This window comes from Empidonax traillii, unplaced genomic scaffold, assembly GCF_003031625.1.
Source record: "Empidonax traillii isolate 1590-97213 ecotype Southwest subspecies unplaced genomic scaffold, ASM303162v1 scaffold263:size1499331, whole genome shotgun sequence".
Lineage (NCBI taxonomy): Eukaryota > Metazoa > Chordata > Aves > Passeriformes > Tyrannidae > Empidonax > Empidonax traillii.
In genome coordinates, this window is record NW_020955456.1 from 1297032 (window position 1) to 1321519 (window position 24488).

The following is a 24488-nucleotide window of genomic DNA, read 5'->3' on the forward strand; positions in this document are numbered from 1 at the left end:
CTGAGGGGGCCGCGCAGGCGCCGCCCCGCCCCCGGCGCGTGAGTGTGTGTGTGTGTGTGTGTGTGTGTGTGTGTGTGTGTGTGTGTGTGTGTGTGTGTGTGTGTGAGGGGGCCGGGCCGGCGCGTGCGCGCAGCGCGTTTCCTGCCGCCCGTGTCCCAGCCGGGCCCCCTCGGCCTCTCCCGCCGCCGGAGCGGAGTCGCGTTGACTGCCCAGAGTCCGCGAGTCCCGCTCCCCCCCTCACCCCCCCCGCCGCCGCCGCCCCAGGTGAGCCCCCGCCCCGCCGGGGATGGCCGCGGGGAGCCGGCGAGCCCCGCCGGGATGAGGGGATGGCAGGGGGTGAGGTGGAGGCGGGGGGGGGGAGGGGAGGGGGGAAAGGGCGGGGGAGGCGCCGCAGCATCGCTGCCCCGAGGGGCTGGGGGCGGCCGCGCTGAGGGGGAGGAGGTGGGTGCTGCGCGGCGCTGCGCCCTGAGGGGCCGGGGAGGGGCAGCGCCGGCCGTGCTCGCTCGTATCCTCCCTGCCGTGCCCCCCATGTCCCTCCCCGTGCTCCCCCCCCCACCTCTGCCGTGCCCCCCTATAGCCCACTCCGTGTCCCCCCATATCCCTGCCCCGTATCGCCCCCGCGCCCCCCTGTAGTCCTGGCCATGCCCCCTGTGCTGGCGGGGCCGCAGCCTCTCATCCATCCCCATCCCGGTGTCCTGGGTCAGGAGACGCCCGGGAGGAGTCACCCCCTTGGGAAGGCTGCGCTGAGTGGCTTGGAAGGGAGTGACAGCGAAAGGGGGCTGTGCTTAATCACAGGGGCTTTTGGAAGTGATGTAGGTGCTCTGAGAATGGGCAGGGATTAAAAACATCCCTTTCTCTCTCTCTCTCTCCGTTACACAAACACCTTCCATCCCTGCTTCCAAGTCCACATCCTGGCTGGTTGCTTGTCCAGGGATGGCCTTGGACCACATGTTTCTCACCCCATGGATAAATGACAGCAGCTGAGCTCTGTATTTCCCAACCTTGATCCTTCCACTTCTTATACTGAAAGAACTCCTACTTGTACAAAGGTGCAAGATTCCCTCTTTTTTTAAAAAAAGCCAAGCATTGAAACTCAAGGTCAGTTTCTTTGTATTTGGGGAAAAAGCTGAGGGAGAGCTGCATTAAATACCTGACTAACAAAGCCATCATAACGTTGTCTTACCTGGGTGAGATTCTGAGGTTGGCTGACAGGAAGGCATTTGAGGTTATTAATTTATCATAGGGCCAGTGGCATTTTTCCCTCCTGAAATAAGAGTTTGATTTTTGTCTGTGTGTTGGGAAGGAATAAATACAATGGGAAAACTTCAGTAAGATTTATCTCCCCTAAGGAAATGGCATTGCAACTGTCAGGGGACAGAAATAGCAGTGATTTTTTTGAGGTTATTATCACTGTTGGGTCTTATGGGTTTGTTACCAAACCAAAATGGAAAACAGCGACTTGCATCAATTTATGGAGCTCAGGAAACTCAGTCAGTGGGAAAGGATGGATCATACAGGTTTGGGCCTGTTTTGGGAACAGCTAAGTAAAAATATCTGAACTAGAAGTTAGGATGGGACCATATTTTATATGCAGTGCCAATCTGTGGAAAAAAAAAAACAACACCCAGGGTTGTATTAGAAAGTGTTTCAAAATAACTGCATTCCTCGGGGAGGGGAGGTTGGATATTTTTACATTTTATTTCGGAAAGAGTAGCAAAGGCTGAGCATTCCTTGTTGGTGGAACAGCTCTTGAACTTTTCCTGTATATGGAAATGTGCTGCTACCGAATGTTGGCATGAGCTAAAGCAAGGTCCTGAAAAAAGCACTCTGCAGTTGTGCTTTGCTTATATTCACACGTGGAATTTCAAATGATGGATGCCCAAGGTTGGGGTAACTCAGATTATGTCAACATTTTCGCATTAAAAAAAAAAAAAAATTAATTGTCCTGCTTAGGGCAAAACTTGATTTGATTGGTAGAATGTGGTTCTTAGAAGAACCATGAAACTCATGCTGGTTAAAATTGTGAACTGGACTTAAAGCTTGTACAGTTAAGCTTTATTTGAAGTACATTTGAAATGCAACCATCACTTGCATTTCTTTAGAACAATTGCTAAAGCTCCGCAAGAATTTACTCATCCCTCTTTCACTCCTGAGTTTCTGTTGGATTGCCTTCCTTTCCTGTTTGCTTCCAAATTCCTACCTTGTCCTGAAGTCTCCACCCTCTGCTAACATGGCCTTACTTGGGTATGTTGTAATTTCAGGCTGTGATGGGTGTGGATGTCTTGGGATGACATCACGGAGATGGTTCTTTTCCAAGGTATAGGTGGGGGTAAAACCACTTTGATCCATCAGCCAGGGAGAAGTTGCTGTGAAAATAGGTGGAATATATGGAAGGAATTGACAAATCCTGGTTGGATTAAGTGGACTGTGCACATTATTATTATTATTATTATTATTATTACAGGTGACCTGGAGTTTTTATTATATTATCTTCCATCCATTTGTGCTGCCTGTGGTTAATACAGGACATAGAATACAATATTTAAGATATTAAAATATTAAAAATATTTGAAAGAGCTTTGTATTTCCAGGTGGATGTGCCTCCACTTGCAGATGCTGAGCACTGATTATTGTAACAGCCATAAATTAAATAAAAACTAGGTATTTAGCCTTTTTTTTAAACAAAATACTCAAAAACTACAACGATTCAGCTTGTTCTTTTAGTATTTGAGTCTCATGGGGGCAAAAGCCTGACTATCAAACAGTTTAGTGCTAGAATTAATTTGAAGAAATTACCAATTAGTTAATTACTAATCCTAATATTTTTCCCTAGGATACACATAAATGGCTTTATCAAATAATACATCAGCAGATCACAGTCACACATCAGTTTAACCTTCTGAAAGAAGATATTGTTGTAGTGCTGCCTGTGAGCCTGGGTACATGTCAGGGTTTTTAATCAGTTTACTGAGCTATGTCCTAGATATTTATTTTTTTTTTAATTATTCTATTTCCATAGTAAAATTAGGAGGTTTATTAGATTTCTTGAGCACCTGCTCCCTTGTCTGTGAGGACACCCTCAGAAGCAAGTGTCTGTGGCTCTTAGGGCAACTGCAATTAGCTAAAGTAAGCAGGGCAATTAATATTCATTGTCCTACTAAAGCTATCAGGGTGTGTGACACAGGCAGCCCTTGAGTAAATTAATATATTCATGGAGTAACTTGGGATCTCCTGCAAGGAAATTGCAACACCGCACTGAAAGATCCTCGGTAAATGTTGAAGCTGATCTCTGTTTGAATGATTCTCTCATTTTGAAGTGTTTTGTTTTCCCTTTTGCACCTTTCAGCTCTTTCGCTTTTTGCAACATAGGAATCCCCGGACCTCGGAATGTCTCTGCATCAGTTCCTGCTGGAGCCAATCACCTGCCATGCCTGGAACAGAGACCGGACTCGTAAGTGAAATCTTCGCTTTCGTTCTTAATTTATATGTTTTTTCAATTTCTGTTTCCCTCTTGGCTGTCACTTTGGGGTCTTGCAGTGTTCTGTGTCATGTGTAGGGGAGGTGTGGTCAGTTCTACGTGTCAGTTGTTCCGCTCCTTGTTCTCCTTCCCAGAGATTGCCATTAGCCCCAACAACCACGAGGTCCACATCTACAAGAAGAGTGGGAACCAGTGGGTAAAGGCTCACGAGCTGAAGGAGCACAATGGACACATCACAGGTGAGACTGTGCTGAGCCAGACATGGAGTTTTCCCACTCCCCTGGTTTTTTTTTTTTCCCCCCAGCTGAGGCTGAACAGGAAATCTGCAAGTGTCGAGTAAATAGATATTTTTATAGGTTGGCATTCCCACTTACAGGGAGCCTTGCAGCATTTTCCTGGACTGCATGCGATGGATGTTAGGAAGAAAAGCCCTATCTCATTTCCAGACATTTCAGTGGAGTAACTGAGCCTTTTTTGCTTGTCTGTTGCTTATTTTTCATCCATCATGACATAATGAGAACACATTTTCGGTGTACTGAAGTAATCTGGTTGTGTCACAGTGATGCATGCTCCTCCCTTTCAAGCGCTAGCACTAAAATTTCATCAAGTATACGGCTGTAATAGTGGTTTATGGTTCCCAACAGCAATAAATATCCTTTTTTAGGGACTGTATAAACATTTGAGGTGGTCAATCCTGGACTTATGACAGGCCATCAGTAAGCACATTTATATTGCAGAGTATCTGTAGATCCACAATGAAAATTAAGAGGAGCTGCCACGATGAGTCACAAGGTGTTATTTTAAAAAATGTGATTATCCTGTGGCACTCTTTTATATTACTGGGGTTTTTTTCCATGGTGATACTTATATAAAGGCTTTACTCTCTAAGGAAATGAAAATAATTAATACAAGCACTTGCCCAAAGCAGCAATATCCTTTATTCTGTTCTCAGCTCACTAATGGGCAGGAGTATCTGCCCAACAGCATTTTCCAGGAGTTTTATTCAATTTTTTCCAATTCTTGCTGTCCAAGAGCACAGCTGTCTGTGCTGCTTTGTGAAGTCACTTGGGCAGAATTTAGAGACAACGTGCTGTTCCCCAAAGAAATTTCTCTCCATTTCACTTGTTCCTGTTGATGTTAGAAGGCAAATATTCATGACTTGGGAAAAGAGCTCTCCCTGCCTTTGTGGATACCTTCGGAATCCCAAATGCTGCGGTGGCTGTAAGGAGTGGAGTTAGGCTGTGGTTCCACACAGGAGATCAGCTGATCAAACTGTCTGTGACCTCTGACAGGAGTGAGTCAGCTGCTGCCACTCCAGCTCCTGCTCACGAGGGACAAGGTCCTTCTCTTGACTCAGATCTGTGGGGAGCTGCCCCTGCTCGCTTGCAGGAAGAGCTTTAATTACTCTAATTGCTTCATTTTCTGGTAAGCTAGAGAGCTGAACTTGCCATGGGTCAGGGGAGGTGGTGGGCAAGAGAGGTAAGAGAGGCAGGACGGTCCCTCTTTCCAAAGCAGCGTTAGGACTCGTGTAACTGTGGTTCCAGACCACCAGCCTCTTCAAAATGGAGCCTTGTAAGCATAAACCTATTTTGAAGTAGACAATATATGAATTAGTACAAATTCTCCTCGTAGCTTTTATCCCATTTTCAGTTTATGAGCTTAAGGGATGTTTTTAGTACTGAATGTGGGAATGGAAAAGCGCTGACATGTAATTTGTGGCAGGAGAGTTGAGGGTTGCACTCTGCATCTCCAAGAAGGTTGCTAGAGAAAAGATGAAGAATAATGTTCCCGTAAGACTTTCCGGTTGAGAACATCCTTCATTGCCTAGAAGGGGAAAGAAGCAATGGCAGCATTGTCAAGGGCTTTGTTTTATTCCTTGAATTGCTATTTTTGCTTGGGTAAACCTTTCTCTCTCATGGCACAGCTTAAATAGTCTTGGAAACAATTCAAGGATTGTGTCAGTACACAAAGATTTATAACTTCTAACCAAAAAAAACCCAAAACCTGTTATCTAAACTTTAGATCGTGGCTGCAGTCTGGCAGCAGGCAGATTGACTTTGTTAGAGATTGTGCAGTTTTAGAATTGCTGAGTTTCCAAGTCAGAGGTGTGGAGGGTGCTGAGGACGGGCCTTGGCCGGCCTGCAGAGCTCCACCTGTTGGCCAACGTCGGAGCGGCCTTAGCGGGAAATTCCCGGTGGGATCCGGGAATTCAGGATGTGAGGCTGGGGAGGCCCTGGCACAGGTTGCCCAGAGAAGCTGTGGCTGCCCCATCCCTGGAAGTGTCCAAGGCCAGGTTGGACGAGGCTTGGAGCAACCTGGGCTAGTGGGAGGTGTCCCTGCCCATGGCAGGGGCTTGGAACAAGATTAAGGTCCCTTTCAGACTAACCCATTCTATGATAGAAGGCTGTGAGGTGATCTCTGCTTTGCCTTCCTGCAAAGCAAACAGCATAAAGGGAGAAGTTCAGTGCTGGGAGCTCTTTCCTTGCAGGCATCGACTGGGCTCCCAAGAGCGACCGCATCGTGACGTGCGGCGCCGACCGCAACGCCTACGTGTGGAGCCAGAAGGACGGCGTGTGGAAACCCACCCTGGTGATCCTGAGGATCAACCGTGCCGCCACCTTCGTCAAATGGTCCCCCCTGGAGAACAAATTCGCTGTGGGAAGTGGAGCCCGACTTATATCTGTGTGCTACTTCGAGTCTGAAAATGACTGGTGAGCGGCTGAATTCCTGTTCATACCTGCAGGGTCTGCACAGGGAAGCTGAAGCCTGGAGCTCAGCTGTGGGAACTAGGTTACTGCTTTACTAATTTCTGAAGTCTTCAGGGAGTGCAGAGGGATGACCTCATCGGTTCTTTACTCTGGTGTAGCCCCTGAAGGCCTTTGACTTCACTTATTTTCAGGTGGTACATGTTGGCATGGATCTGTTCTGGCTGACTGCCATAAGCATATGTTGCCTTTCTAAAAGTGCAGGACCTTCTGCAGAGCAAAAATTTATTTACTACAACTGTATGGTTGGAAAAGAGAGAAATGTTTCCTTCCCCCACCTTGTTCCAGAAGGAATGAAGAAACCTCCACTTGAGTATTTCTTCCGTTTACATTATTTTGGGCCGTTTCTTGTCATTAAAGAGTTTGAGTCGGTCACATCTCCAGGGTGGTTTGTTAGAAGATGTTTGAGCTTGTCACTGACCTGTTCTGTATTTTGTCATGTATTACATGACAGTTTATAGATTTCTATCACAAATATTTCCACCATTAACATTTTATTCTCATCTAAACTTAGTGCCTCTGGTCTTCTTCCTTTGTAGCTGCACACGTTGGAGCTACATTTGCTGTGTCATCTGTAGGTGAAATCAGTATGGGGAGCATCTCTTGGGTTGCATAAACAGGCACAAAACCACACGTGTCCTGTGTCCAGTCTGCCACGTGGAGGTGAAAAGAAGTGACACCATCTGCAAAATACATTGTAAACATCGTTTTGGGCTTTTCTGCTTTCCAGCATACTCAGTTAATCAATATTTTCTCTGCCTCGCTTGTCTGCAAAAGAATCAAAACCCCCATATGCTAAAGAAAAAGAATGTGATCCTTAAAACTGGTGCTTGATGGAAGTAAAATCAAAGAAAAAGCACCATCATCCCAGAGGCCATCAAGTGAATAACAGATTTCATTACTATTTTGTAAATAGTTCAGATAAACTGAATCTGCTGAGACATATTTAGGCCAGTATTGATGCATTCAGCAGCAGGACCACTTCGCACCGCACTGCAGATAATTGAGACGAATGCACTGGTCGTATCACTGGCAGTTCCCCCATTTACTTGCTTTGTTTTATAGTTATTGTGTTATTAAACAGCAGAAAAGTCAATAGGCAAGAGATGTGACTGTGAAGCTCATTGGAAGGAGCTGGAGAGGACTCATAGCTGGTGATCCGTGAAAACGGGGCTGCTTGGCTCTGTCACCCTCCCAGCTGACCTCGTGCTCAGGGGGTGTGAGGGACCAGGTGGTTCCCGGGCCAAATTCCCATTAAGGAGTTTCATGTGATTCATTATAAGAATTAGCTGGAAGGGGTACAGTACTCAGGTGAGGAGATACGTTTAACGAGTCTGCTCATAGTGTTTAAAATTTTAATTGAGATAACCATAAAAAGTTCACAGATTGCACAAGGGGATGTGAAAGATTTGGGCGTGACGTGCTTTCCAAAACCGACGTGGTTAGTCACTGGCAAGGAGTGATCTTTTTGAGGAGTGCTTGGGGGAGGCAGGTAAAATATGCTCATATGAATTTTATGCATCTTTCTTTTTTTTTTTTTTTCTGTTATTTTAGGTGGGTGAGCAAACACATTAAAAAGCCCATTCGTTCCACTGTCCTTAGCCTGGACTGGCACCCCAACAATGTTCTGCTGGCTGCAGGATCCTGTGACTTCAAGTGCAGGTGAGAGGAACTAAAGCACCTGTGTGTGGTTTGGGTCACTGGATCGAGTCAGCAACATGAGTGTGTTCATCAGGCAGTTGCTATTAGAACAAAAGGTGGCTCACTGCACGCTCTGGTTGGTACCAAAATAAAACACCCAGCTGGAGCAACGCTGGCTTTGGTGCTGCTGCCTGCTGACTTTGGACTGCCACCATGGATCTGCTGAGGGACACACTTCCAAAGGCCTTATCCCACTTTTTTCACCCCTGAGTCATTGCTGCTCTCCCCTTTCCCTGTGCTGGCAGTGACATTCCCGCAGCCCCATGAGGAGAGCGGGGTCAAGGAGTTGATCCACCTCCAAGTGCAATAAAACACATTTTCTGAAGGGCATTTTAAAAAAAAAAGGCTGTTAAAAGCAGATTGGCATGAGAGATGGATGGGACAGGCTTTCAAACTGATGGTGAAATTCCAGCAGGAGGGATGGGTCAGGCTGCTCTGAGGGAGGGATTGGGGTCACTGCAGGGGAGTTGCATGGGGAACTGTCTGCAGTGCCTGGCTTTAATTCACATTTACTTAATCACTTGTACCTTGGATGATAATGAAAGCTTCTTTTCTTAAATTCTTTATGTAATAGGGCAATTTTTAAGCTTCAAAGTGTGTACTAAAAATGATTTAAGGAGGAGTGGGAAGGGGAGGTGGGACTGACTATTACATCCCTTATTTCAGAATGAAACCCCCCACTTCTAAACCCCATCCTTTGATACTTTTTTATGTAAGGAACAACGTTAAATGGGAGCTGGGAAGGAGAGTTGTCTCCCTTCCCTTCCTTATCTCGTTTTCGTTAGATAAACTATTCACTTCCTTTCACAAAAAACATGATGTGAGAGGTAATCACTCATCTTCCAGAAGCAGCTGCTTTTCACCTGTGGAAATCTTCTCAAGTGTGTTGATAAAGGATCTTGGGACTTTGACATTAGGTCACCTGAAATACATTATATGTGTGTGTATATATATATATATTTATATTCCTTTGGACTTGAGCTTTTTCAAATGCTTGTTATGGGCATTGCATCCCTGGTTACCTCCTTTTTTTCCCTGTTTGGTTGAAAGTTAAGATTCACACAGTTTTTCTGTTCGGTGTGATTTTTTTTTTTTTTTAATTATATTTTCTGGAAGAAAATAGTGTGGTTCAGTTGGTCTCCTTTTTATTTCCCATCAGAAAACTTGCTCTGTCCTGCACCTCATTTCTCTGAAAATGGGCTGTATTTTATAAAAAAAGAACAGGCCTTGGTTTTAAAAGAGAGGGAGACTTTAGTGAGGGAAAAGACTTATTTTTATTCTAACTAACAGTTAAATTCGAGGTCTTTCACTACTTAGGAATTATTTTCCTGCCTTGTGTCAAAAGGCTGTTGCTTTAAACATCTTGTCCTATTTCCATACATTAGGAGACCCATCTTTTTAGGTGGCTCTGTAAAATTAAGTTTTTTGAAGGATTATAATTAGATTATATTTAAACTGATAGAGCCCAAATATAAATTCATACTTAATTCCCAGAAAATCTGTGCCTAATATAGCTGCAGTTATGATACCCTTCTCATTCCCAATGAGCAGCTTTATTGGAATAAGCTGAATGTAGGTACCTTTGGAAGTGCTTCCCCCACACACGTAAAACATTTCAAAAACAGGGAAGGGGAGGTGGGGGGGAGCTACATTTCCTTAAACTCACAATAAAATAATTCCTTTTTGGAGTATTGGATCAGAGATTTTCCTTTATGCTGAGTTTTTCCCCCCCTCTGGTAGTAGTGTGGTGTAGCTGCCTTGCTCCTCCTGCTCAATGGACCCTAATCCTCCGTGGGTGACAGTCCCGGTGAATTCCATGGTAACCCACTCAAGAACACCATATTGTGGCATGTCTGAATCATGCAGAAGGAATTTGATGAAAGGGGGAGGCTTTCTATTTAAGCATATCTTGAAAATTGTAACCCTGGGAAAAAAAAAAACCAAAAAAAACCAACTCTATAAAAACATTGTGGTATTTCAGGTTTTTGAGGTGTTTTTTTTTTTTCCAATCACGAGCAGGAGGGAGGTGGCTCAGAGCCCCTTCGCAGGCGTCAGAACATCGGGTTGCTTTCTTTGAAATCCTGCTGAAATGTGAACGTTCCTAAAAAGTGGGTAATTTTGTAGGTGTTTGTATTAGCTGCTAATTATACAGTGCTGTTCCTGGGTGTTCTCAGAGCTGAGGGATGGACTCTGGAGAGCTGTTAGCGCCGCGAAAGGATGAAAAGGGAAATCTTGGCACGGCGGAAAACGCACTGACAACCGTGCGTTTTTGTGCCATCTCCTGGAAAAAAAGGAGAGGGGTACAAGAGCAGCATTTAGGAAAACCCTGTGTGCTTTACAACCTTTCTCCCTGCACACTGAAGCTTCCAGGCTTGTTTAAAGTTCCCATAATGTTTTATTTGGCCGGGGAATCAAACACATCCCTCTCCATCCGGAGCTCCCGGGAGGTTTCTTCTCTCTCTCTGTTCACACTGAAATCTTTTTTTTTTATTATTTTATTTTTTTTATTTGCAGGGTGTTTTCTGCCTACATTAAGGAAGTGGATGAAAAACCAGCCAGTACTCCCTGGGGCTCCAAAATGCCTTTTGGGCAGCTGATGTCGGAGTTTGGGGGGGCGGGGAGCGGGGGGTGGGTGCACAGCGTGAGCTTCTCCGCCAGCGGCAACCGCCTGGCCTGGGTCAGCCACGACAGCACCGTGTCCGTCGCCGATGCCTCCAAAAACATGATGTGAGTACCCCCTTGCTGTCACTCAGCAGCTGTTGGACTTGATGATCCTAAAGGGTCTTTTCCAACCCTGACAATTCCGTGATTCCCCGTGGAATGTCGTACCTTTGTCTCACGAGGGCTGAGACTGCCGTTGCCACTTTTACTGCTGCAGGTTCCAGGAGTCTCTTTGAGGCTCCTGTAAGGTTGATGCTTGAGAATTTAAGTTATAGACTCCAAAACTCTTAGAAGAATTCTTCACTGAGGGCATAGCCAGGTTAATTTGGGGGGGGGGGAAAGCATTTGAAAAGGAGAAATTGCATTCCACTCCATGTGGAAATATACAGAGAATTTGGGGGGGAAACAATATTTCCTTGTAAATGGATTCAAGAGAGTCCAGAAACTTGCTCACTCCATAACTAATAAGACCCTATCCCCATCCAGGATCTGGAAAATAAGTTGTTCATTTCATGAGATATTAATTCCAGCCACTTGTCCTTAAGGCTCTGCTGATGCAAAGTTTCAACTTGCACCTTCCAATCCAAGAAAATAGTCCATTAACAGTTACTCCTCCTGCTCCTCCTCTTGATCTGCATAACTTTGCAGTGTCCATGGCTTCCTAACCAAGGAGGAGGAGGCTCTCCATATGTTTTGGTAACAGAGATCTCTGGGGATCACCCAGGCAGTGTTGGGATTCATTTTGAATTGTGGTTCTGAGGGCTACAGTTATAACTGTACCTGGCAGGGGATATCAGTCATTATGGAGTGTTTCAGAATTCTTTTCTCATTCGTCATTAAATCACAAAAACTGACTTAATTGAACATCAAGGCCTTTTCCTCCTGAAAAGATGACAAACCTTAAAATTTCAAGTGTTTTCAATATGCAAATGAAGTCAATAGCTTCATCAGAACATTTTTGGGGGTGTTCCTTTTAAACTCTTACACACAATGTTGGCAACTTCAGCCTTTCACCTGGAACACTTACATTTTGTTACAGACCCTCCAGGACACTTCCATTGGGTTAAAACTTCTTGTCACAAATTACAACCCTCTGGAGTCACCACAGGACAACTGAGCTGGGCTGGCTTCTCCAGTAATCCTCGCGTGGGGACGCAGTCTATTTTTTGTTAGAGCCAAAAAACGAGAGGTTTCAATGAATTCCTGTAACAAATGTTCTCGTGTTCAGGGTTTCGCAGCTGAAAACAGAGTTCCTCCCACTCCTGAGCGTGTCGTTTGTCTCTGAGAACAGCGTGGTGGCAGCTGTAAGTGTCTGTTATTTTCTGCTTTTGGAGTGTTGTCGTGTTTTGGAGGGGGAGAAACACCACATTTCCCCCAGCTCATCATAAATAAGCTCTTGCTCGGTGCCAGTCTCTGCCCTCTGCACTCAGAGGGGGCAGCAGCACCGGCGGGGCCGGGCAGGTGGTGTGTCCTGACAGGGTTCCCCTGGTGTTTGGTTGCAGGGCCATGACTGCTGCCCCATGCTCTTCAACTGTGACGACCGTGGCCTGCTGACCTTCGTTTCCAAACTAGACATTCCAAAACAGAGCATCCAGCGCAACATTTCCGCCATGGAGCGCTTCCGGAACATGGATAAAAGAGCCACCACGGAAGATCGCAACACCACCCTGGAGACCCTGCACCAAAACAGCATAACGTGAGTGCCCTGCTGCCAGCACGAGGGGAGGGAGTGCTCTCCATGCCAGTTTGGTTTCCCAGGATGTTCTGCAAGCCTTGCTCTACCAGGAGGGCTTAGCCAGTATCCCCTTTTCCTTGTAGGCTTGCCCTAACACCTGCCTGTTAATCATTGCTGCAGTTAATCATTGACAGGGTGTGCATGCTTCTCCTGTTTGCTCGTGACTGATGTGCTCTGTAGCCTGGACACAGCTTATCTTATCACATATTTGATAATAGGTGGGTAGTTCCCAAGAGCCTGGTGGCACTGTGCAAAATCTAGTCAGCAAAATCCACCTCGAGCAGGAATTCACGTCCCAGCTTCCTGTTTTAAGATGTTATTGCCACGTGTATTTAGTTATTAGGTATTACTGTTTTCAAAAAGTGAAAGGAAAGAAATGTAGGTTAGATACGTGGGGAAAATTCTTCCCTGTGAAGGTCCTGAGGCAGATTGCCCAGAGAAGCTGTGGCTGCTCCATCCCTGGAATTGTCCAAGGCCAGGTGGGACGGGGCTTGGAGCAACCTGGGATAGTGGAAGGTGTCCCTGCCCATGGCAAGGGGTGGAGCTTTAAGGTCCCTCCCAACCCAAACCATTCCATGATTCTGTTGATCAAAAGGATTGATCCAAGTTAATTGAGTAAATTATCCCTGCCTTTAAAAAAGGCACATGATCCCAGAGGATGTTGGGTGGTTCATGTTAATCCAGGGAAAACATTTAGCCCACCAGGCCATGAAAGAGCTCTCAGCATCCTTTTCTTGGCTTATTTTTCTGAGGCATTTGACCAAAAAACTGGTGTAAGCTGTGATATACTCATGTCTCCATCTGAAGGAGTAGGAGTAGAATTCAACCCAAATTTCCCAGCTTTCTGGCTCTGTGTGATGGGTGTCAGAGCTCTCACTCTCTGCTTGCAGCCAAGTGTCTATTTACGAGATAGACAAACGGGATTGTCGGAAATTCTGCACCACCGGCATCGATGGAGCAATGACCATCTGGGATTTCAAGGTAAAGACATGCTTTTTTACTGCTGTGTTTATGTGAACTAGCTGGGGTGAGGGGCTATTTTTTGATCTCTAACATCAGCTCCTGGGGCTCAGCCCTAAGGCAGGTTTCATCAGCAGCAGGAAATCCTGACAGGAATATTCGAGACTGTTTTGCGAACTCCGTAAGAAAAACAGATCCAAGAATCAGCATAAATGCAGATGCACTTTGTTTAGCAGATGGTGCTTATACAGACTTAATTTTTTAATGGAATTACCTAATGTCCCTGTAGGAATTCCCACCAATTCTTTTCTTCTCCAGCCTCAGCAACAGTTGGGCTGGAATATTCATGGGTATGACATAGCCCATTGCCTCTTCCTGCCCCCATCCCACAGGACTCTCTGCTCCCTGTTCTGCTGCAGAACACGGTCCTGCCCTCTCAGAATTAACTTGCCAAAGTAGTAAGAAGTTGCCTCAAGCAGTTGGAAAATAAAGATCCTAAAAGGATTTAACAATGCCCATGCTTGCTTTGCTGAGGCCTGGCCGACAGAGGTCTCTGCTGGCCTTCCCAAAACTCCTGGGACCTGGTCTAGGAAAAGAATGGGTTGTCTGTGTTCTGTGATACCAGAAAGTTCTGGAGGAGCCAGAGGAGAGGATGAGGTGATCTATAAGCTGCTTTAGTGCAGCTTCAGGTCTGTGTCACTAGTATATATATGCCTGAGTTGGAAAGGAATGACTCGTGTGGCTCTTGAATTAGGACGAAATTCTTTCCTTTACAAAGAAATTCTTCCCTGTGAGGGTGGGGAGGCCCGGGGGTTGCCCAGAGAAGCTGTGGCTGCCCCATCCCTGGAAGTGTCCAAGGCCATCCTGGGATAGTGGAAGGTGTCCCTGCTCATGGCAGGGGGTGGAACAAGATGAGCTGTTAAGGTCCTTTCCAACCCAACCCATTCCATTCCAAACCAAACCAAAGATTCCATGATTCTATAAAGATGAGTCTAATCTCAAGTATTCGGTTTTTTTACTTGTTTTTCTTAGCATTTACACAGAGTTATTTAACACAAGTTACTGCTGCTGATAGTGATTAAGATTTTTCTCTCTTTCAAGACCTTGGAGTCCTCCATTCAAGGGCTACGAATCATGTAAGGATGGATTTCCAGGATCTAGCAGGACAAACTGCTCGACAGAATGCAGCTCCCACATCTGCACAGACCCGAAAAGGGAGGAGGAGGAAGGTGAAATGTTTGGAAACACTGAGAAAATATGGCTTGGCAGATTCCCTTTTGAATCTAAATTTGGTGAATTGTGTTGGTTTCAAAATCAGCTGTGATTGTTCCTTTTTTATTTTGTTATTTTATTTTTTTTTTGTTTGTTTTGGTTGGTTGTTTCATTCCATTCTTTACCAAAGCTGCTCCTTAAGTAGTTTATTGCAGGAAGTTGTGAATCACTAACTTAAAAGGGGAATTTTATGTAAATTGTCTGCTAGAAATAATAATAATAATAATAATAAAAAAGAGAAAAACTGGTTCTTTGCTTTGATGCTCATTGGTGGCGATTAAAAAAGGGATGTTTAGGGAATTAATTGGGAGAGAGAGGGAATGGGAAAACCCTGCACTGATACTTTATGGCCTTAAAACAAGCAAAGTTCTTTTTAATTGAAAGTTTCTCCAAGTTGACAGAAGAGGACCTGGAGTTGTGATGATCTGGATGTGAAGGTTCAGATGAGCTTCTTCCTGGGAAACTGTTCCCTTGAGGTGATGATTTTCAAGATGAATGATTTAATCCTACTGCTCTTAGTTCTGTCTGCCTTGCATTTAATCCATAGTAACAGCAAATTAACCTGAATATCTCTTTTTTTATTGTCTGCTCAGCGGGCCACAGTTCTTTCCAGAGGCAAATGACTGGAATTATTTGTAGTTCCCTTTTGGGATTGGTACCAACCTTGCTCCCAGTGCAGTGCCCGGGGGATGAGGCGAAGGAAGGGCTGTGCTCTGAGGGGATCAGCTTGCTCTACAACGTTCAAGACTCGTTTCTGTTGAAAATGCAGAAGTGTGTTTAAAAAAAAACTCCCTCAGTTTACCACTTCCTCTGGAAGCAGGGTTGCTTCATACCCTGCTCGTTTCTCAGCTCGGGGTGGCTGAAGGGGGAGGAGAGTGGAAGATCAGCTCACAAAGTGCCAACTCCTGTTCTCCACTGCAGGGCTGGATCCTTCTCAGGTGCTGGGCTCCCTGCACACAGCTGACTGGTTTTTCAGTTCCTTTCCTCTCCCTTCTAAACATAAAATAATGAGTGTTTAACCTCTGCTCTCCTTGCAGTCTGAGGATCTGCTGTGTAGGATCGCTGGGATGGGTGGGGTTTGTCAGGTGGGACACCAGGATAATGGAGTTTAGTGTCCTGTGGAGCAGAGTGACCCTGGATGGACAGAGGAGCACGGATTTGGCTTTGTCAATCTCTGAATGGACTATTAGATGTTTATCTCACAGGCAGCAATGACTGTTTCTGGAGTCACTTTGAAAGGTTGGTGGTTTATTTCCTAAAAGTATTTTTAAAAAAAGATTCTAAAATATTTGGTCCAGGTAAGATAAAAAAGGATGAAAAAAATCACCTAACAAGAGAAAATAGATCTCAGTGTTTATGCCTGGGGCTGAGGGGGGACCCTGCCCGTCCTGCAGTCCCTCGGGGAGGGAAGGGGTGAGTGCATCCCCCTGCTCAGGGAGGGGAGGGGGGAGAAACTGAAACCCATCTCTCTTTCCCAACACGAGTTGCTCCGAAGCGGAAGGGAAAAACCTCGAGGGGTGGATGGCTGGTGGTGGGGGCAAGGCTCGGCGACCCAGCCTGGGCTGGGGTCCCAGTGGGCTCCGTGGGATGCAGGAACCGGCAGCATCTGCTCCGAGGGCGGCCGGATCTCGGCTCCGCGGGGCCCCGCGGATCTCCCCGGCCGTGGGAGGCGATGCCGACGGGAGTCGCGCCCCGGGTGGGCTCCAGACGCAGCTGTTCCCTGCTCCGGGCCAGCACCGCGAGGCAGGCAGGGTGTCCCATCCCTCCGAAACGCCTCAGGGACCAGGCGGTGAACGACACTCCCGCGGCCAGAGGGGGAGGACGGGCATCCCCCTGCTCTCCCGGCCGTGTCCTTCCCTCGTGGCCCCGGGGCGCGTTGCCCACATCCCACCGGGATCCCGGCAGGAGCATCCCGGGGCCGGTGTCCGGTCCACGTGCGGCGATGGAGCGGGCCTGGCCCGCAGGCACAGGGGCAGGGCGGCCGCAGAGCTGCTGTGCGCTCCCCCAACGCCCACGTAAGGAAGTGGTTACATTTCTCGGAGAGGAAAAGGGAAGTCGGGCAGCCTCGGCGGGGCAGGCACAGCTCCCGCCGCTCGCTCGGGGCTGCGTTCGTGTCGACTGCCCAGAGTCCATGAACGAGCCCCGCCGTCCATGAACTGAGCCCGGCCCGCCCTGCCCGCGCCGCTCCCAAAGGTAAGGACGGGGAGGAGGCAGCTCTGCCACCCCGGCACGGACCCGGGGCTGTCCCGTGGGGCTGTGGCTGTCACCGCTCCTGCTGCTCCCACCCTGCTCGAGGGGCCGTGGGGACCCCCCGACGGGGGCCAGGGGGGTGCGGGCAGCCCCTTCTCTCGTGAGAGCTTTGCTGTCGCTGCGTTTGGGATGTTTGGGGTTTCTTCTTCCCCCCCCCCCCCCTCCCCCCGATTTGGGAGCAAGTTTGAGGTTTTTCCTCTTGCTGGAGGTCTGACAGTTGTGAGGGGGGAGTGTGTGTTAAAATGGTCCTTCCGTGGGGGTCCCGTCGTGGTTGGTGCCGGCAGAACCAGGGCTGCCACGATCCGTCCTCTCCTCCTTGGGAATCGGCTGCTCCCCGCTTTGCCCAGCGTGAGGAAGAGGAGGGTTCGAGCTGCCCTCCCTCTGCCCTGGGACGGTGATGTCCCCCCCGGGCCAGGCTGGCTCCTGGGGCACCCCAAACCAACACTGGGGACCGAGGATGGGTGTCCCCAACCTGGCTGGCAGGAGCACAGGGGTGGGGGACTCCTCTGGTGCGTGGTGGCTTCCTCCAGGGACTGGGAGGAGCCCCCAGCGCTCGGCTCTGCCAAGGTTTGGTTATCTCCTCCAAGGATGTTTCCGAACTGCTTGGACTGGCCGGGGAGATAACGGAGCTGCTCCGAGTCCCAATCCCGCCCTGTCTGACCTTTGGAAAATTCCCGTTTTCCTCCCTCGCCAGCCCCTGTGTCGAGCAAGGGGAGAGCCACAGCCCTTCCAATGCTTTTTTTCCTGCTGGGAAAGGGCCTGCCAAGCCTCTGTGGGTCACCCCAGGGCGGGAGCAGGGCTCAGGGACCTGGGTGTAAACGGGCTGTGGGGGAAATGAAACACCAACCCCTGCAGGGAGGGACTGGAGAGCGAAGGGCCGAGCAGCCCTCGCTCCTTTCCTGAGGCGGCCTCCGCTCCTGGCACGGCAGATGAACTCATCCCTTCGGGATGGCATTAAACCAGAGAGCAGCAGGACCCCCAGGGAGGAGGATTTGTGCCTCTGAGCATCCAAACCCCCTGGAAAAACCCAAAGCATCGCTCTTTTCTTAGCAAAAGTCAAGGCCGGAAAGCACCGCGGTGTGCCCTGCCTCCCATCCGTCCCCCCAGGAGCCGTTTCGGCTGGGTCCTGTTTTCAGCCAAGTCCCCGTTTCACACATTTTCCCCTCTCCTGAGGGAACAGCAGTGTCCCTGTTGTGCTGATTTTATCCATCCCTCGCGGTGCTGCTCCATCCGGCACCCGATGGCAGCAGCTTCGTACCCTCCTTGGGTCACCCCGTGCTGCATCCCAGTGGGATCAGCTGGGATAGGGCAGCTGCCTGCTCATCCCTGCTCATGTCCTTGGCCAGTGGGGACTGGTGTTCTGGCAGGGGCTCCACTGTGGGGTGTGTGTCAGCAGGGCTCGTGCTGTTGGGATTTGGATTGGGATTTCTCTGCCTGCAGCAGGCAGGGGATGCAGCTCTTTGCGTTTTCTTTTCCCCAGCCCAGGGACGGAGCTTTGCTAGGAGGGACTTTTTTTCCTTCCCCTGTACCGTTTTCGGCTGCCAAAGAAAACGGGACGTGTTCGGGGAGTTCCCAAAATAGCCGAGAGCGAGCTGTGAGTAATCCCCGTCGGTCACGCCCTGGCGAGGTGTTTCCCTACATCCCTGCATTCCCTCAGCTGGATGGCCAGGGGGCTGTGACGCTGCTCCCGGCTCTTCCTGGTCCCGTGGCACCTGGAGGGGGCTTGCGGGAAGCTGCTCCATCCGGTGACACCGGAGCACTTGGTGGGGACCAACAGGAACGGTGGGAGCTCAGCCAGGAGAAGGAATTAGTCACCGGGACTGAGCACGGATGGGATGGGATGGAATGGGATGGAGGTGCCTCCATGGGGCTTTGGCACTTCCCAGATGAGACATAGGGAAGGAGGAAGTGGATCTGGCCCTGTGGGGATGGAGAGAGGAGATGTTGCCCGTGGTGGGACACTCGGGATGGACACAGGGTCCCTGTGTGCCCACTGAGCTCCAGCCGGCTGGGGAAGGAGTTGGTGGCGGGATTTTGGAAGTCTCTGGAAGCGAGCAGTCTCTGAGCTTGGAAATCCTCAGGGAAACCCCTTCTCCATCAGAGAGGGGACACCGTGGGCTGTGACACAGGGCTGATCCTGGTGGGAGGGACCGCTCGGTGGGGCTGGGAGCTGGGAGTCTCTTGTCCCAGTGGCTTGAGCAGCACATCTTGACCAGCCACGGGGGTCTCTCCCTGTTCCCAGCCCCTGAGCCATGGCCTACCACAGCTTCCTGCTGGAGCCCATCAGCTGCCATGCCTGGAACAAGGACCGGACCCGTAAGTACGGCCGGGGCACCCCATCCCAAAATGCCCAGGGATAACCCGAAGCACTGACTGTCCTGGCTGAACATCCCTGCAGTGGGAGATGCTCCCAGGACAAGGCAGAGCTGGGTTGGGGCTGGGTTTGGGGATGTAAATCCTACCAGAGACAGATCTGGGGGCTGGGACAGCACATGGCCCCCTGTATCCCCCAGATCCCTCTGCTGGGGCAGAGCCTGGCACAGGGACAGAGCCTGGCACAGGGACAGAGCCTGGCACGGGGGTGCCAGCACAATGTCCGACCTGGAGGCACTGCAGGACGTGGGGAGGGAGGACGGAGTGCAGAGCAGAGCAGAGCAGGGCCGGGTAATTCATGGCCGATGGCATTTCCCGACCGCGGCACGGGGGACGTGGGAGAACAAAAAGGGCTTTCTCTGCTGCGCCCGGGCAGGAGGGGCGGGATGGGGCTGGATTCTGGAGCTGTGCGCCTGCAGCCATCCCATGTCCTGTCCCATCCTATCCTATCCCATCCCACCAGCCCCACGGGATCACTCTCTAGGGAAAAGAGGGCACTGAGCTCTTGGGTGTGGGGTTCTCCCTTCCCTTAGGGACAATTTGCAGCATTAGGGCAGTGCAGGGCCAGGGCTGGGGGGCTTGGTGGGACCTCCCTGCCATGCAGGGGGACCTGGAGCCCAGGAAGGGGTGGGTGGGGGCTGCCTGGCCCTGCTGCCCCCACAGAGCCCGTGACCCAGGGGGGGCTTTGCCTTGGCCCTGTTCCCCCCAGAGATTGCCCTGTGCCCCAACAACCACGAGGTCCACATTTACCGCAAGGACGGGGCCAAGTGGAGCAAAATCCACGAGCTGAAGGAGCACAACGGGCAGGTGACAGGTGAGTCCCAGCTGGTGGAGGGGACGGGGACATGGGTGGCCTGGGGTATCAGAAGGCACCTGGGGTGGGATGGATGGGATGGGAGAGATGGGGAGGGATAAGGTGGGATGAGATGAATGGAGTGGGATAGAATGGATGGATGGATGGATGGGAAGGGATATGGATAGAGGGAAAAGATGGGTGAGAATGGAAAAGATGGGGGGTGAGGGGAAGGACGGATGGGGGAAATTGGGTGGGATGGGTTGGGATGATGTGGGAGGGGTGGGAAGGGAAGGATGGATGGGTGGATGGATGGATGATAGCTACATAGGAGAGATGGGTTGGGATGCGATGGAACGGAATGGTGTGGGAGGCACGGGAAGGGCTGGGGTGGGGAGGGACGGAATTAGATGAATGGGAGAGATGGGGTGGGATGGGTTGACATGGAATGCTTTGAGGTGGGAAGGGATGGGGTGGGATCATTTGGGGTGGATGCAGGAGTAGGATAAAGAAGGACCCTGGAGCAGAGACCACCCAGAACAAGTCTACCTTCAAACAGCCCCCAGCCCCGAGTGACCCATTCCCATCCCCATTCCCATTCCCATGGCTCCCTGGGCCACCATCAGCCCGCTCTGCCTTCCAGGCATCGACTGGGCCCCTGAGAGCAACCGGCTGGTGACGTGCGGGACCGACCGCAACGCCTACGTGTGGACCCTGAAGGGCAGCGTGTGGAAACCCACCCTGGTGATCCTGCGCATCAACCGCGCCGCCCGCTGCGTCAAGTGGAGCCCCAGGGAGAACAAGTTCGCCGTGGGCAGCGGCTCCAGGCTCATCTCCATCTGCTACTTCGAGCAGGAGAACGACTGGTGAGGAGCTGGCAGGGCTGGGTGGGTCTGTCCCAGGGGAGATGGGGGGGATGGATGGGTGGGTGGGTGGTCAGAAGGACAGATGGGTGAACAGATGGATGGATGAGATGGATGGGAGACGGAGAGATGGACTCCACGTGCCCGAGCTGCTACTGCAGGATGGGGGCTCAGGGCAGCTCCTGGGGCACTTGGAGCATTCACTGTCCTCGTCCACCCCCTGTGGGGTTCCTGGGGGAGGTGATGCTCCCCTCCTGAGGCCAAGCCCTCTCTGTGCAGGTGGGTTTGCAAGCACATCAAGAAGCCCATCCGCTCCACGGTGCTCAGCCTCGACTGGCACCCCAATAACGTCCTCCTGGCCGCCGGCTCCTGCGACTTCAAGTGCCGGTGAGGAGCAGGGGGGGTGGGTGACCAGGGGGGCCTGAGTGAGGGGACCCCCAAGGATGGTTGGGGTCACACCCTGGCACAGCACAGAGCTGTGTGGGACAGCCCAGAGCTGTGTGGGGCAGCCCAGAGCCCTGGATTGTCTGTCTGTGGGGAAGGCTTCACCTCCGGGGTGCTGTTTGGAGCACAGGGGAGACTCAGGGAGGTCTGGGGGTGCCCTGGGGATGATCCCAGCATTACAGCCCCCATGTGAGACCCCACGGGCTCTGCCAGGGAGACGGAGGTGTTCAGGGAGCAGGGATGGAGGCAGGGCAGGCGCTGTGTTGGGGACACACGGCAGAGCTGCCCCCTGATCACTCCCAGGATCTTCTCAGCCTACATCAAGGAGGTGGAGGAGCGGCCCAGCCCCACCCCCTGGGGCTCCAAGATGCCCTTTGGGGAGCTGATGTTCGAGTCCAGCAGCAGCTGTGGGTGGGTGCACAGCATCTGCTTCTCGGCCAGCGGGTCCCGCGTGGCCTGGGTGAGCCACGACAGCACCCTGTGCCTCGCTGATGCCGGCAGGAAGATGGCGTAAGCAGGGCTGGGGAGGGCAGGGGGCTGGGGGGGACCATGCAAGGGGGGGATTGATCCCCCAACTGACCCCGGGGTTGGGTTGGGCCAAAAGTGTTCCCTGAGCATCCCTGTGTGTGGGTGGGGGAGATGGAGGGGTCCAGCCCTGGCAGCTGGGACAGCCCTAAAGCATCCCTGGAGGGGTGCCAGGTATCCCTAGAGCATTCCTGGGTATCCCTGAGCAACCCTGAGTGTCCCTGGAACATCCTTGTACATGGGTGGGGGAGATGGAGGGATTCCAGCCCAGGGAACCAGAACAGCCCAGAGTGTTCCTGGAGCATTCCTGGGTATCCCTGAGCATCCCTGGGTATTGCCAAGCATTCCCGGGTATCCCTGGAACATCCCTGTAAATGGGTGGGGGAGATAGAGGGGTCCAGCCCTGCAAGTGGGTGAGGGAGTTGGAGGGGTTCAGCCTCAGGTGCTGGGACAGCACTAGAGCATCCCTGGGTACCCCTGAGCATCCCTGGGTGTCCTTGGAACATCCCTGTACATGGGTGGGGGATACAGAGCAGTCCAGCCCCTGGAGCTGGGACACCCCCGGAGCATTCCGAGAACCCCACAGATGGAGGAGGCGGTGGGTCCTCTCATAGTCTTTGTGTGTTCCACCCGCGTGACGAGCTGTGCCAGCCTCAGGGCAGAGGCTGCAGCTCAGCTCCCTGCCAACGTCCGCCCTGCCTCGCAGCGTCGCCACCCTGTGCACCGAGACCCTGCCCCTCCTGGCCGTCACCTTCATCACCGAGAACAGCCTGGTGGCCGCGGTGAGTCCGGGTGGGGACGCGGGGTGGGCATGGCGTGGGCACCGTGGGCAGAGGGTGCTGAGCAGGGTGGGCTGTTCCCCAGGGCCACGACTGCTGCCCGATGCTGTTCACCTACGAGGAGAGCCAGGGCGCCCTGGCCTTCGGGGGCAAGCTGGACGTCCCCAAGCAGAGCTCCCAGCGCGGCCTCACCGCCCGCGAGCGCTTCCAGAACCTGGACAAGAAGGCGAGCTCGGACACGGCCAACGCCACGCTGGACACCCTGCACAAGAACAGCATCAGGTGAGGGCTGGGCTGAGGGGGTGCAGGGACGGGCTCGGGGTCACCTCAGGGGTCATGACCCCTGAGCATCCCCTGGGTGTGCTGCTGCCGGGCCTGGGAGCATCCTTGGGTATCCCTGGGGCATCCCTGAGCATTCCTGCAAACGAGTGAGAGAGATTAAAGGATTCAGCACAAGGAGTTGCATCACTCCTGGATATCCCTGAGTTTCCCTGGGTATCCCCAGAGCATCCCTGCATGTGGGTGTGGGAAATAGAGGGGTCCAGTCCCAGAAGCTGGGTCGGTCCTGGATCATCCCTAGAGCACACCTGGGTATCTCTGAGCATCCCTGGATATCTCTGAGCATCCCTGGCTACCCCCCCAGTGCCTCCCTGCACATGGGTGGGGGGCAGGAGAGGGTCCAGCCCCACTCCCACCCATGACTACCCAAGGGCTCAGCAGGAACCTTGGAGTGACTGATTCCTGCTGCCTCTTTGCACCCACAGCCAGATCTCGGTGCTGGCGGGTGGGAAGGACAAGTGCTCCCAGTTCTGCACCACGGGCATGGACGGTGGCATGAGCATCTGGGATGTCAAGGTGAGGTGTCCCCACAGACCCCCCTGGACTCGGAGCACCCAGTGTTGAACCCTCATTAGCCACAGCTCTAATTGCAGTCCCTCACCCTGTGGTGTTGGGGCCCATCCTGTCCCACAGTCCTGGGTGGGGGACACCCCTGGGTGGCACTTTCACAGTTCTCCATCGGAGGGGGGGGTGATGCCAGCCTTGCACAGGGATACAGCACCCTCTCCTGGCTTCAGCTTTGCCCACATGGCTTGGAAAGTGAGCCCAAACCAGCCAAAGTTGGGATCTTCCCCCCCACGGGGGTGGGTTGGCACGCCAGGGATCAGCTTCCCTCCCAGTTGCCTTCGCTTTCAGCTCCCCAGCCACCTCCAGCTGCCTCGGAAAGCAAAGAGCTGCTGCTGAACAACGTCCCGTTTCATTTCAGAGCCTGGAGTCGGCGCTGAAGGATCTCAAGATCAAATGAAGGAGCCCTCCAGGAAGGGCATCCTGGCTGCCCTCGCTCTGCCACCTCACCTGCTTCCCCCTGCCAGCCCCCCTGTGCCACACGAACCCCCCGTGCCACACGAGCTCCCTGTGCCACGATGCCACCAGCACAGTCCCTGCTGCCAGCCAGCCCTGGCAGCTGCTCTCAGAGAAAGCCAATTTTTTTCTTTTTTACTATTTTTGTTAAAATCCTTCCTGATGCTGGTCATACATCGCTTAGAAAATAGAAAATAAAGTTAAGGATTTTCCTGGATAAATCCAAAGAGGTTTTCTTTGCACTTTTTTAGAACAAGGTCAGTGTGAACACGTGTGTGGCCGGAGCAGATCGCGGGGCTGAGCCACATCTCACCACGGGTGGTCACGTCCTTTCTGCCACCGGTTCTGGGGATGAATCAGGACCCTGAGATAAGGGGAGTGTCACTTCCCCATTTCCTGCTTCAGCATCATTTCCAGACAGGATTGGCGTTAGGAAGAAGGTGGTGGAGGGGATGGAGGGGGCTGGGAGGTGCAGGTTTCCCATACTCAAAGCTCCCCTGGACACCACTCAAGTCCCATCAGGTGCACAA

General features: G+C 51.5%; 2 protein-coding genes across 3 annotated transcripts; both read left to right on the top strand.

The window, feature by feature from the left end:
* Positions 1-125: 125 nt before the first annotated feature.
* Positions 126-14820, top strand: ARPC1A (actin related protein 2/3 complex subunit 1A). Of its 2 annotated transcripts, none has more exons than XM_027889494.1 (10): positions 126-264; positions 3347-3451; positions 3613-3717; positions 5967-6189; positions 7798-7905; positions 10459-10671; positions 11834-11909; positions 12108-12301; positions 13231-13321; positions 14402-14820. In XM_027889494.1, the coding sequence occupies exons 2-10, from the start codon at positions 3388-3390 to the stop codon at positions 14438-14440; spliced, it is 1113 nt and encodes a 370-aa protein (XP_027745295.1). In that variant the 5' UTR covers positions 126-264; positions 3347-3387; the 3' UTR covers positions 14441-14820. The 2 variants fall into 2 exon arrangements, with proteins under 2 accessions (XP_027745295.1, XP_027745296.1); XM_027889495.1 differs by having other exon boundaries at positions 134-264; positions 3370-3451.
* Positions 14821-16613: 1793 nt separating this feature from the next.
* ARPC1B (actin related protein 2/3 complex subunit 1B) lies at positions 16614-24182 on the top strand. Its single transcript, XM_027889513.1, has 11 exons — positions 16614-16765; positions 18303-18416; positions 19065-19138; positions 19905-20009; positions 20632-20854; positions 21131-21238; positions 21599-21805; positions 22527-22602; positions 22685-22881; positions 23364-23454; positions 23864-24182. Exons 3-11 carry the CDS (start codon positions 19075-19077, stop codon positions 23900-23902), a joined length of 1110 nt encoding a protein of 369 aa, XP_027745314.1. The 5' UTR covers positions 16614-16765; positions 18303-18416; positions 19065-19074; the 3' UTR covers positions 23903-24182.
* Positions 24183-24488: the final 306 nt, after the last annotated feature.

Excerpts from the sequence above, each read along its gene's own strand:
- ARPC1A (XM_027889494.1), top strand. The coding sequence starts at position 3,388 with ATGTCTCTGCATCAGTTCCTGCTGGAGCCAATCACCTGCCATGCCTGG. Across the intron at positions 3,452-3,612 it reads CTGGAACAGAGACCGGACTC|AGATTGCCATTAGCCCCAAC; the intron begins GTAAGTGAAATC and ends TCTCCTTCCCAG. Across the intron at positions 7,906-10,458 it reads TCCTGTGACTTCAAGTGCAG|GGTGTTTTCTGCCTACATTA; the intron begins GTGAGAGGAACT and ends TTTTATTTGCAG.
- ARPC1B (XM_027889513.1), top strand. The coding sequence starts at position 19,075 with ATGGCCTACCACAGCTTCCTGCTGGAGCCCATCAGCTGCCATGCCTGG. Across the intron at positions 21,239-21,598 it reads TCCTGCGACTTCAAGTGCCG|GATCTTCTCAGCCTACATCA; the intron begins GTGAGGAGCAGG and ends GATCACTCCCAG. Across the intron at positions 22,603-22,684 it reads AGAACAGCCTGGTGGCCGCG|GGCCACGACTGCTGCCCGAT; the intron begins GTGAGTCCGGGT and ends GCTGTTCCCCAG.